This window comes from Terrapene carolina, unplaced genomic scaffold (assembly GCF_002925995.2).
Source record: "Terrapene carolina triunguis isolate 2854851 unplaced genomic scaffold, T_m_triunguis-2.0 Scaffold374, whole genome shotgun sequence".
NCBI lineage: Eukaryota > Metazoa > Chordata > Testudines > Emydidae > Terrapene > Terrapene triunguis.
In genome coordinates this window covers 13,405,853-13,418,563 of record NW_020664725.1, presented here as the reverse complement: position 1 = coordinate 13,418,563, position 12,711 = coordinate 13,405,853, and the positions used below count along the sequence as shown (strand labels likewise).

Genomic DNA, 12,711 nt, shown 5'->3' with positions numbered 1-12,711 from the left:
AGCCGGGTTGGCCCCGTGCGCGAGGGACTGGCCCCTTCACTTCCGGTTCCGCCGGTGAAGGTCACAGCGGCCGGACTCGCCTTCCCCATGGCGGAGCTCGGCGGCCCGGACGGGGGCCGGGACCCCGCGGCCTCCGAGCTGCAGCGGCTGGTGGCGGCGGAGCAGCAGCGGGCGCAGTTCACCGCCCAGGTACCTTCCCCCCGGGGCCCCCTAGGTTTCCTGCCAGGCCCGCGATGGGCAGCCCCAGCCCCCAGCCAGCCCCGCACACGCCTCGTGGAGCCCCAGCGGGGTCCGGCCCCTCAGTCACTGGGATCCCTATGGCCACCCCCTCCCCAAAGGGGTTCCTCTTCCCCCAAGATACTTAGCACCGGTGCTGCTCAGCCCTGGCACCTCCGGGCTTGCTCCATCCCTTAGGAATGTAAAAAAATGGCTTGAGCCGCCGCAACTCTTTCGTTACAAATTCAGCCCTGCTTGTAACCCTCCCAGAGAGAGCAAGGCAGCCCCCTTGTAACCCTCCCCTGAGAGCAAGGCAGCCCCCTTGTAACCCTCCCCTGAGAGCCAGGCAGTCCCCCTTGACACTCGTTTGGGGAGATGAATGTGTGGGGGGCAATGTGAGCCAGTGACTTGGTTCAGTCCCTAATAAGTAGATGCATACAGCACAGAAATCACACCGTCTTTGGCATTAATGGACCCCTTTGTGCGTGTCCGCAGAAGGACCAAGTACACAGCCACAGTGACTGAACTTCTCAGTTCCGAGGGTGATGGTCCCCTCAAGGATAAGGCACAGGGGGAAAGGATGGTGTTCTGGCAGGACTCCTAGACAAGTGATCGTTGTACCCCCTCTCATATTTTAGCTTCCCCATCTGTAAAATATTTGATTAAATAGTAGTAACTAACATGTTTCCTGTTCACATCTAGGTTCATAACTTCATGGACGTTTGCTGGGACAAATGTGTGGACAAACCTGGCTCAAAGTTGGACTCCAGAACAGAAGGCTGTCTAGCCAGCTGTGTGGACAGATTCATTGATACCACGTTATCCATCACTAATCGCTTTGCTCAGATTGTACAGAAAGGAGGACACTGATTACTGCATTTCCCAACTCTGGACAACCCAATCTTTCCTATTCAGGTCAATGGACTTATCAGCTGTCGGTGGAGCATCATCACATGTTCTAAGCTACATTTTAACTGATACTTTCACAAAATGCAGAAGTGGTTGAACAATCATTTGCGGAAAGCACAATTGTCCCTGTGAATTCTTTAGCTGCACTGAACTGTTCATAAATGTGTCATCGTACTGCAATTTAATAAACCATCAGGAACACTTGTCCAAACAAGTCTTGTGATGTGACAGTATATATCGCTGCTTTTCCATGTCTTTTATCTAATTAGAGGAAAGTAGAGAAGAGATGTGCTTGCTACTGACACAGGGGATGGGCACAGTATCTTAGCATCAAAATTAAATTTAAAAAATGTAATATGAATATAAATGTTTTCAATGAACTAATAAATGAATGAAAACACTTGTTCTACGGGAGTGTTTGAAGCCTAAACTTAGATGCTGTACAGTAGGATAATGCATGAAAACCAAAAAGTGAAACTGGTTAAAAGGCATGTTGCTAGGGCCTAGTCTATTGCACAGTTCTGTGGCTGTGAACTTTGCTGCACACTCCAAGCTTTTTTTTTTCTTTTAAATTGGTTATAGCCCCACTGGTTATAAAGAAAATCTTCAAAATGTCAATGTAAATTGATACAGTATCTGAGATTTTGTCTGTATTAGAAAAGTTGTACTGGTTTAACTAAATCTAGTCAAACAGGTGGAAGACCCTATTATAGAAGCCTTCTCATTGGGTTAACCCTCACTTATATCAGCTTAGCTTAATTTGGCAATACACTAATGCAAATGACAGAAGACCCCCAGTTATCTGAGTATGTTATAGTACAATGCAGAAGTCTGATGGGTGCTTGAGAGACTAAACTAGATTTCCCTTTACTTATGTTTAAAGGTACAAGAATGGATGCAGTCTTATTTAATGATCTACATGTTGATATTTTACACAAATTTAGCCTAACCTGGTGAGCAGTGACTGTAAATAAATTGACCACACATTTGAAAAGTCTGGTTTATGCTGTGAGCCCATCAGGACTTATGTTATCTAATAAGGTGGACATTCATCACTAAAAGCAGCAGAGAGACCTGTGGCACCTTATAGACTAACAGACGTATTGGAGCATGAGCTTTCATGGGTGAATACCCGCTTCTTTGGATGCATCCATCACTGTCTTTCACACATACACACACACTAAAAATCCTGTACTTAAGTTTCATAGAAAGGATATACAATCCACCCTGCCTTCTCTGGCAACTTCTTAGAATTCTCTTCAAAAATACGGTCAATGGTGGTAGTACAACATCATACGGAGCAGGAAACCTTGGAGTGTGCCTTGGGTAGATTATCCAAACAGACCTGGAGGGTACCAGAATCGCAAACACACCAGCTCTTTAACAGATTTGGGGAAGGGGTAGAAAAAAAGAGGGCAACTTCATATGTGAATTGCTTGTCTGTTCAACAAGGACTATTATGGAGCACCGTTCCAGCAGCTTCAGGCAGAGATTTAGTACTGTGGACACTGCCACGTTAAGAGAAAAGAAAAGCAAAGTTAGGATCATCCTTGGTAAATAAATAGTGGCCAGGGCTGGGTAAAAGGCCCTGAAGCCCATTCTGGCCAGCCCATTATCCTGAGTAAATGCCTTTAACTGGCAGGAGCCCAACTGGCATATGTTCTTAGGATGAAGAAGCATGAGGCAGCCAATGTTCAAATGCCTGGAGACACTAGTCCATCAAAGCAAAAGTAGTGACATACCAAGCACTCTATTCACTGGTTGCATTAGGAGCTGGACCGTATAGGATAGTAGGATCACTGTTTGAGCCCCAACATTCAGTCCTGCCCTAAAATCCACCCATAAAGTCCACACTGGGTCCAGTGCAATATATGAATCTATTATCTTCTGCAGTTATACATTTCCTATTTTAAAATCTTTCTGTAGAGGATTTCTTTATAAAAATAAAAATCTCCTTGAACACTTCTCTTGTGATGCGTGAAAAGCTGCTGCATTGTTATTGCATTAACATTTCTGCAGATTGCAATAGAGAAGTGGCTCTCACACTGAACTAGAAAGGAACCATTGACAGCTCCCCTTCCTGCCCATGGAAATCCCTGCACCAGGAGACAGGACCTTAGAGAAATAGGACATTGCTTAACCCCATCAGAGAATCAGCTGCCCACATATTCGTGCCCTGGAAAGGAAGTCACAAACATTGGCCTTCTAGAAGAGGGAGTGGATGACAGAATGTAGACCAAGCACTGTGGCAGTGGGAGAGGGGGACACGGAATGACAGACACTACAATGATGTCTCTCCATTTTATCAGTGTCAGCCCATACGCACAGGAAGACCTAAAAAAGCTTCACCTGCTACAGGTGGAGAAAGAGAGACAACAAATTTAAACAAAGACCAAGGATCTGGGCTATTATGTATTTATGCAGGTTCCCTCCTCTTCCTCCCAAGTATCTACTAGTTCTCTGATTGAGCAGATTATAGACAGTAAGGCAGAGAAGATTTGTTTACCAGGCTGACATATAAGACATTCCCACTAGAAGATAAACTACCCTGATGTTGTGTTTCTGCTATCTAGTTTTGAACTCGCATTGAGATCCCCCTTACCTCTCGGAGCCCCAGGTATTCTCCCATTCTATGCTGAAGCTCATATCCCAGGCACTATTCCTCCAGCTGAAGACTGGTCCTTTGGGGCCCACCACCCTGATTCTAAATCCTCAGGGCCTGATTCTGCTATCCCAATCTTTGTGTCAAACACATTGGGCCAGCCAGAGACAGAACAGGAAACCTATCAGAGGCCTGTCCATCAGCACAAGTGGATCCAGAGGAACGTGTTACTGATAGGAAGGAGGGAAAGTCAGTCACACAAAGGGCAGAGGTAGGGGATCTGAGGCAAGTTTGAAACAAACCACTGCAGTGGGGTCACCACACCTGCAGCTAGAATTGTGACACCCCACCTGCCCTTCCTTGTTCCAGACCAGTGCCTCCTCCTTACTTTGACTGTCCACGTGGGACCACATCCGTTTATTTTCATCACGGGGATAATGCTGCAGTGAAGGGCCCCTGCTGTTAAATCCAATGGCACATCCTTTGTAATCAGGTTGGCAGAAGCTGTGGCCTCTGCTCTTTATTGCAATTGTGTCTTGGTCATTACGTGGCTATGCATGAAAAGAGGAACAATTTTAAAAAAACCTAGAGACGGTGCCAATGCACCCGTTTCCCTTCTGAAGATGGCCCACATGAACTGTCAATTAAAACTGAATATGGCCATGAAATTAGACCAATTATAGAGTCAGGAGTCTGGGGTGGGTGGGCAGGAGATGCGACCTGAGGGACAGGCATCTTCTCCGCAGGCCTTTCAGCTCTCCTGGTTTTAAACCAGCAAAAACCAAAGAGGTGCCCTCTGCGAGCCAGCAAGGTGCAGAGCCCATACCTGTGGGCTGGCAGGGTATAAAGTTCTGTGCTCCAGAAATCAGTTAGGCACCATGTTTGTACCACAGGGCAATGTCGGGAGAAAACGTCAGCCTCCATTCGCTGACGTGCAATTTCACCCATGGCCCCAGACTCATGGCCGCTTGTTAGTCCTCATCTGAGCTGTCCTCCGACTTCTCATCAGCTGCCACTTTCCAGTTCTTCCTCTTGCTTTGCTTCTTCTGAATCTCATTGTGCCTCTCTAAGGCGGACACAGGGCATTTCCTCCTCTTTTTCTTAGACCACTTTTCCTTTTTCTCCTCAGGTTCGCTGTCCTCAGAGCTGCTCACACTGGAAGAGTCACTTTCCTGCCCAGAGGAAGAGGCAGGTTCCTTTGCAAGCCTTTTCCTGGTCTTCTTCTTGTGCTTGTGTTTGTGTTTCCCTTTCCTGGTGCCCGAAGTCCCCTCCTCTGAACACTCGCTTTCCTGGGAAGAATCTGATGATGCCTTCACCTTCTCCTTTTTTCTCTTCTTTCGCTTTTTGTGTGATCTCTTTTTCTGCTTCTTCTTCTGTGATTTCTTTGGCCTCTTCCGTTTGAGTGACTCAGGCACAGATTGTTCTCCTGGGTGAGATTTCCTCTTTCCATTGACAGCGTTTTGTTCATCTTTCTCTTGCTGGTCACTGTAACAGGAACAAAGAATAGAGGCCTGGGCAGATTCTAAATTCGCATTCCCTATTTCAAAGCATCAATCAAGCCCATCTACCCTGAGCTCCTTTCAGGACAGACATATGGATGCTATGTCAGATAAGTTGGCTGCATTTTTAACTTCACCACTTAACAGTTTGGGTCCATACCTTATCATTGGGATGAGAGGCCATTTCAAAGGCATTTTAACCAACCCAGAGCATGGAAAACATAACATAATGCTGCAAAACTTACTAAGAACTCCTTATCTGTGACTATCAGGAATCAGCTAAGTGCTAGATTTGGCAATTCTACTATGTACAGTTTTTAAAATAAATAAATCTGTGTCCCAATAGATTTTTTTTTTTTTTTTTTTGCATTTTCACTCTTAATTGCCTCATGCTACTGGAGCTCTCATTCTGACTAGCATTTCTAGGTGCAGACATGCTCGCAGCCAGTCAGTGGAAGCTGGATCACTTCAGGAAATTGCCCAACTCCAAGAAGCCGAACACTTATTTGCATCACATTTCAGTCACTCTTAACACAGGGTTAAAGCTGGATGTCCTGTTATTAGAAGAGATACAATCACCTCTCAGGGCTCAGAACAGGGAGGGCTCTTCACTGCAGGAATGGTGCCACATATGGGCAAAGTAAGGACAGCATTCAAGCCTTAACTGAATATTTATGCCTTATGAAGTGAAGCCAGCCCTCTCACATTATTGTCAGAATTGTTTTGAGTAAGAGAACACATTAATGGACCGGAATCTCAGGCCACGTGTCTGCTAGGTAAACAATTCAATTCTGCCTTGAAAGGTCCATTTACAGTCTATATGGGAGAGGTACAAGCTCTATATTTCATTGTGTAACTTGACAGAAATTAAGATGTTGGACTTGTCAGTAGACTTGTTTGCCCTTACCTGTCAGTATCAAATTCCTCTGGATATAACTCTTTATAGCCACTGTGACCCCATCTGCAAGAGAACAGCAGGAAACACGTTAAAACCACACAGGATATTCAGAACCAAAATGAGGGTGAAACGAAAGAGAGAGCTTTAGGAAAAATACAAAACAAGAGTCCGGAGGAATAACAGCTAGTATCTTCCTTACTTGTTTAAGGTGCTAACATTTTGCTTTGCTAGGTTCTGTTTAGACCATTCTGAGCAGACTAACAACCACTTTGCTTTTTTCTGGTAGGGAATTTGTACCTCCCTGTGCGGCAGAAGCCCAATGATTTGGGAATTCACACTTCTCATAAACACCCAGGGAACATGGGGTGAAATCTTAGCCTCACTGAAGTCACTGCAAGTTTTGCCATTGACTTCACTCATGGTGTACAATTTGCTTTGCTCACCCTATGCATTTCCCCATAGTAAGAGGGTTTCATTTGTATTCAATTGTGTGATCACAAAACTCCATTTATAATGCAAAACACAAGTATATGGTCCTTTATCACTGTGGTAAAATCTACACACTACTAGATTCAACATCTAAAACCTATCCAAATACAGAATTACAGCTGTACAAGAATTTCAGGCAGCAAGAATGCCAACAGCCAGATTAGAACTGGGTGCTAACAAAAATAAAAAAAGACACCTGGAGGAATGAAACAAGTAGCTAAAATGGTAGTAAAGGAAGAGTTCAGGGAGGCACAATGCAGCTCCTGTTTCTTAGAAATACCCCCAAAAGCACTGACTAGTATTTCCCTGTATATCTGGGAGATTAGCTACCTGGATATCATAAGTAGATTTGGTTAAATTCTACAGAGAGCAGTACTAAACAAGTCTTCGGTTTAGGGCAGTACTTATTTAGTGCCAGAGAGGAAGAATGCTCTTGTGACTAAGGCACAGGACTGAAACTCAGTTCCTGGCTTTGTGTGACACTGGACAGGTTACTTAAGTCTCCCTGTACCTCACTTTACCACCTGTAAAATGGGGATGATACTACTTCCTTATTGCACAGGAGTGTTGTAAGGATAATTTCACTAACTTTTGTGAAATGTGGGGGCCATAAAGTACCAGATACTTTTTCTACAGGAACCATGCCAGGATAGTAATTCACCCACAAACCTATCTGGCATGTTGGCTTCACATTCGTAGAGCTTCTTATTCCAGGTCCGAGCCCTGAGAAGGTCGTCTTCGATCATGTCAGGAACATGCATAAAGTTCTTTGCCTTCCAGTCAGCCCTTTGGCTCTCCTCATCGAAACCGTCACTGCGCATCCGACTACTGCAGAGAGAAAATGAGTGTTCTCCAGTGGTCAATTCAGAGGAACAAATGACTTTTTGGGCAATCAATCACTCAATCTAGGGCACAGAGGGCATTGGGGAGAAAGCACACATGCGACAGTCTCTGGATGTCAGTCCATGCAAAGAGATTCACTCCATCTCCACTCAGAGCTTCCATGGGACCAACCCAATGATTAATAAATGACTTGCACAGACAGTTGCCTTTCATCAGTTTCTCAAATCACTTTGTAAACAATAATTAATTATACCTCCCAGTACTCTGAAAAGGCAAGTATGTATCATGTCAAGCACCACTGAAATACTACCACGTCTGGAATGGATCTCAGCAGCTGCTTAACAGTGCACAGTGACACAACAATTTAAGGCAGGAAATAAAGATGACAGTATCCAATACAAACTGGAGGGGGAACATAATTACTGGAGTTGGAATTTGGTGAGAGTACCAGGGTTAACAGCCCGAACCTAATAAAAAGTGCCATGGGGTCTTTAATGATTACAGCTGATCACGACTTCACTTTTACATGTCATCTAAAAGATAGCCTCTCCCAGCACCAACCTGGGCCACTGAGCTCAATATATACTCAAACGCAAGAGTTAACAAAACCACTTCTCACATCACTTGCTCATTCCTTGAAGGTCTTCATCCATGTACAAACCAACTTGATCCTGCTTAGCTTGTGAGATCTTCAAGCACACCAATGACCATTTAACCAGTTTGTTATGGTGAGAGAACCCACAGGTGACCGGCTATTACCTACATTAATACTGGACAGGAGCTGGGAGGAATTTATGTGGTGCAAGAGCTTGGGTCAGAATGATTTCATTTAGTGATAACCCACATCACACTATAAATACTAATGCACCAGCACTGAGTACATCTACCAAAGACAGCGCAAACTTTTCAGATGTCACTGTATCACATTTCTTAACACTTCTTAACCAAACTATAATCTTGCTATTTCAGAGGCCCCAACCTATCTAAAGTTATATATTTTTAAAACTGCACACCTGGATCACCCCACAAAGATGCAGTGTGAAACTTCAACAGGAAGTGTGGTGTATACAAGTGTGATGGAGCGCCTGCCCCACACTGGGCTCTAAGGAGTTAATAGAGCCCTAGGGAGGCTGCGCAGGAGGCAGCCAATCAGAGAAGGGCTGATGGGAGCAGCCAATCAGGGCCAAGCAGGCCCATATAAAAAGGGAGCTGCGGGGCAGAGAAAGGCAGTTCTCTGCTGGGAGTCCAGGACTGTATCTCTGGAGGACTGACAGAACTACCAACATCCTGGAGAGAGCAATGCTATAAGCAGGGACCGGGAGAGCGAGAGACAACTCCTGGCTGCTGGGGTTTGCAGCTGAGGCAAGGGCAAAGAGGATGATGGGGCCAGACAATTTGCTGCTGCAGCAGCCACAAAGGGAAATGGCTGAACAGCAGACTGCAGATCCCCCGGAATGAGAGAGTACAGTGTATTGCGTGGCCAGAGGGCTGTGTCACTGAAGAGGATACCACGGTCCTTACAGAGAGGTGGGTCCTAGAGTAGGAGTGATAGGGGCAAGGCACCACTCAAGAAGGTGTGCTAATATGCAGAGCAATCCCCAAGACAGCCAGCAGGAGGCACCACAGTGATGAGTGAACCTTGTTACAACAGGATTATACAAGGATGCTCCTGTGTGGTCACCAAAATGGTTAATAAATTTTTGGCCCTTACACAGGGCTCTTGCTCTCTCTTTAAAGAACTTTGTAAACATTAAATAATACTACAATACAGAGTGGTAAAGAGGATTATTTCCTCCAGATAACAGTCCCACCTGGAGGTATTGGGTGACATTCTCTCTTGCTTCCACCGGTAAGTCTCTTGAGTCTGCTTCTCCAGCTCCCTTATTTTCCACATTTCTGATTCTTCCTGAATCTGAAAAATATGAAGAAAATGAGAAAATAAAATTAAGTACCCTACAGAAGTGATGCTTTGCAACTATGAAACATTGTAACCTCACTTCTTCTGGGTCAATAATTGAAGTTTGAGGGATTTCAAACTAAGCTGACCTGCTGCAGTGACATAAATGAGCCTTTTTAGCTACATCAGGTTAACCAAAATGAGAAACGTCCTAATGAGAATTAGCTGCAGTGACAAATAACTTTGTTTTATAGATGAGGAGCCTTATTCTGTAATCTGGTCCATGCAGGTGGACCCTTCAGTTCATACAGAATCTCTCACTCATTGGAGCTCTGCACTCCTCCAGAGTTCTGCTCACGTATCTACTGCAGAGCTGAGTCCCAAGTGCGTATTCATGTTAAACGCTTGAAAATACAGCATACCCAGCGCTTTGACACAGATTTTGTTCACATAGCCTTGTTGTGCATGTGGCATCATCTTAAGCACATATGAGATAAATGCCTTTTTGGAAAATGAGCCTGATGAATTAAATGCCTTAGTAAAAAAGGGCCAATTTCTAAATCTCTCAGGAAATACCAGTCTTGTGCACTGAAGTGAAATTCAAATCCCAGTGGGGATCTGTTTTACAGCGACACAAAAACCTAACAAATGCTAAATTAAAATAATTATTTTTCTTATCTTAAAGAGATGACAACACTCAAAGTAAATGTTGTAGGAAAAAAGCTTTTACAAGACATCAGAGCCACGGAAACACTTCCATTATTTTTAAATAAATGAAACTTGTAAGTAAATATTCCCTTGCCATGCCTACAAATCAAACAAGGCAGCACTTAGCATCTGAAAGTGAAACTGACTTTTCATTGCCCTAGCTGAGAGAGAGGCAAAAAAACAAAACAAGAGTTTAAACAGGGAAAAGCTAGATTAGTAAAAATACAAGTCATTGTTAGTAATGTAGGTAAGGAGCTGTGCTTGTGCACAAAATGTGATATTTTTTTTTCAACTGATGGGGCCCCTTTAAAAATTAATTCACCTGTGCATTCAGGATTAAATTCACTTAGCCTTGGCACCACCTAAGTCCGAAACAGAGCCCTCTGAAATGCTTGTTATGTTTATATATTTTTCATTTTATTTTTGGCAATGTAGTGTTTTTTCATTTTATCTACTCTCAGTAGGTGGGTTGGATCATGGGGGGGGGGGGGGGTGTAGAGGCCCTGGAGGTGGGTTGGGTTTGGTCTGGTCGTGTCCTGCCCCTGGGGTGGGGGAAAAGGCCTGGGACAGACAGGTGGGTTGCAGAGCAAGCCCTCCCCACTCTCACCATGCAGCAGTGGCTCCTGTCCTGCGGGGCTGGGCTCAACTCCAGCCACTGAGACCTGGTGCATGGAGTTTCAGCACTGTCAGGTTTGGCCCAGGCAACCCTCTATCATGATGATGGAGGGGCAGCTGGGTCAAATTTGAGCAAGCTGTGCTGTGACCCAGGTGGCAACGCGTGGAGAGGTGAGCTACGTCCAGCCCCGCAGAACAGGAGCCAACACTGCAGGGTGTTGTTTTGTGTTGTTTTGCATTTGCCCCACATATGCTCCCAAACTAGGGGCCTTGTGCTGGTCTTCTGCCCAAGAGTGAACTTCACCCTAAGCTTTGTCTGCTAAATTTAAAATTAGTGTAAGTTTTTAAGATGAGTAATAAATATCTAAAATTTAGGAAGTAGCATGGACCTCTCTTCCTCCAGCTGCTATAGGGCACAAAGGACCCCAATGATGCGCTGCAGAAATTTCTACCTTCAAAAATATACTTGTGCGCTGAACTGATTTGCTGTGTGGAACAACTTAAGTTTAGCCATCATAATTTAGCAACAGCAAAATGAAAATAGCATAGCTTGACACAATGGCATCAAGAAAGAGCTTTCCCTTGTAAATATCATAACTCTGGACATGCAACACTAAAGTAACAGGAGATAGATCTTGATACACATGAGGAAAGTCAGACTGTATCAGAAAGACAAGGGGGATAAGGTAATATCTTTGATTGGACTAACTTCTGTATGTAAAAGACACAAGCTTTTGAGTTTACAGAGAGACCAGACCTGGAGAAGAGCTATCAGAGATAGTACCATACTTTACCACAGGAGAGAGAAGCAAAGAAATAGAACATGGTCCCATACCTTGTTGTGTGCATCAGTATGACGAATGACATTTCGTAAGAGGACTTTTCCTAAAGGGACCCGGGACATTCTTTAACCTTCACAGAGGTAACAAAAAATAAAGCTATTAGAAAATCATACATAAGACTCTGTAATGCAGAGAATGCTCTTGTCAGGACAGGGAGATGAATAGGCAAGTTTTTTCCATCTGTGTGACAGTAAATGTGCTATTGACTCAGGCTGAGATGTGTGTTCCCGAAGAAGCCACTGTATTACCCCAAAACTAAGCCTCCTATGAGACAGTCTGCATGTACAGAGGCTAGAAAGGATGATCCAGCAGTAGGTACCCACATCCAGAGTCTCTGATAAATCTCTTTATCTCATATCCCACATAACTTCTCATTGATAAGTGATAATTACTCCATGTCTCTCAATCTAATACTTCCATGGTGATTGCTTAACATATTGTGGCTCTGAGCCTGCTCCCACTTACCCCCAGAAGTAACTGGACTGACATCAAGGAGCGATGCTGGTGTAAAACTGACATGGTGACGAGAGACCCAGGCCCTACGTATACAGCCATTCACCCACCACTGAAGCGCAGCTCCCTTTGTGGTATCACCCAGCAGCTAGCTGACAGCTCACAGCAGATCAGGGCAGAAAATAAAGGGATCACGTGGAGAGCAGGGAGATCTAGGGAGATTTGCTTCAATCTCAGCCCCAAGCACCAGCCCGCCTGGGACCCATCGGTAGTAACACGTGGACAGCCAGGCTGGAGGCCCTGATGGGGAAAGCAGAAACAGTGCCAGCGGGCAGGGAGCCAGGGCAGCAGGTGGCTGCCCCAGCACTGGGCACCTGGTGGGGGGAGCGGGGGTGGGCGAGGTATAGGCCCTCACAGATACATTCAGGCCTGGGGAGAGACCCCACCCCCCACAATCCTCACCTCTCCCCCTCCTCACCCCGTATTCTCCCCCAGAACCCCCGACCCAGCGCTCCCCCTGCGGGCCCATAACCCACCCCCCAACCCAGAGCCCTTCTCACCCACGGAGGGAGGGGGGGTGCTCGCTCCTTCCACCCGGAAGTGAGTGCCCCGGAAGTGCTTCCACCGGAAGCACTGGGCTGCCTGCGGGGGGCCCGATCCGGAGGGTTCGGGGCGGGAGAGACGCAGCTCCGGCGCGGGGACCAAGTCGGGAATCGGAACTCAGGGAGCTGGGGGGGTGA

The 12,711-nt window shown here is 45.5% G+C and overlaps 2 protein-coding genes across 5 annotated transcripts; one reads left to right on the top strand and one right to left on the bottom strand.

The window, feature by feature from the left end:
* Nucleotides 1-47: 47 nt before the first annotated feature.
* Nucleotides 48-1,526, top strand: TIMM8B (translocase of inner mitochondrial membrane 8 homolog B). The gene is made up of 2 exons (XM_024207184.2): nucleotides 48-189; nucleotides 919-1,526. The coding sequence occupies exons 1-2, from the start codon at nucleotides 88-90 to the stop codon at nucleotides 1,084-1,086; spliced, it is 270 nt and encodes an 89-aa protein (XP_024062952.1). The 5' UTR covers nucleotides 48-87; the 3' UTR covers nucleotides 1,087-1,526.
* A 1,763-nt stretch (nucleotides 1,527-3,289) lies between these two features.
* NKAPD1 (NKAP domain containing 1) lies at nucleotides 3,290-12,681 on the bottom strand. 4 transcript variants are annotated; one of them, XM_024207180.3, is made up of 7 exons: nucleotides 12,532-12,562; nucleotides 11,984-12,271; nucleotides 11,512-11,588; nucleotides 9,268-9,368; nucleotides 7,283-7,441; nucleotides 6,134-6,187; nucleotides 3,290-5,212 (listed from the first exon to the last, which is right to left on the bottom strand). In XM_024207180.3, exons 3-7 carry the CDS (start codon nucleotides 11,578-11,580, stop codon nucleotides 4,699-4,701), a joined length of 897 nt encoding a protein of 298 aa, XP_024062948.1. In that variant the 5' UTR covers nucleotides 11,581-11,588; nucleotides 11,984-12,271; nucleotides 12,532-12,562; the 3' UTR covers nucleotides 3,290-4,698. The 4 variants fall into 4 exon arrangements, with proteins under 4 accessions (XP_024062948.1, XP_024062949.1, XP_024062951.1 ...); XM_024207181.3 differs by lacking the exon at nucleotides 11,984-12,271 and having other exon boundaries at nucleotides 12,532-12,681; XM_024207183.3 differs by lacking the exon at nucleotides 11,984-12,271 and having other exon boundaries at nucleotides 12,536-12,681.
* Nucleotides 12,682-12,711: the final 30 nt, after the last annotated feature.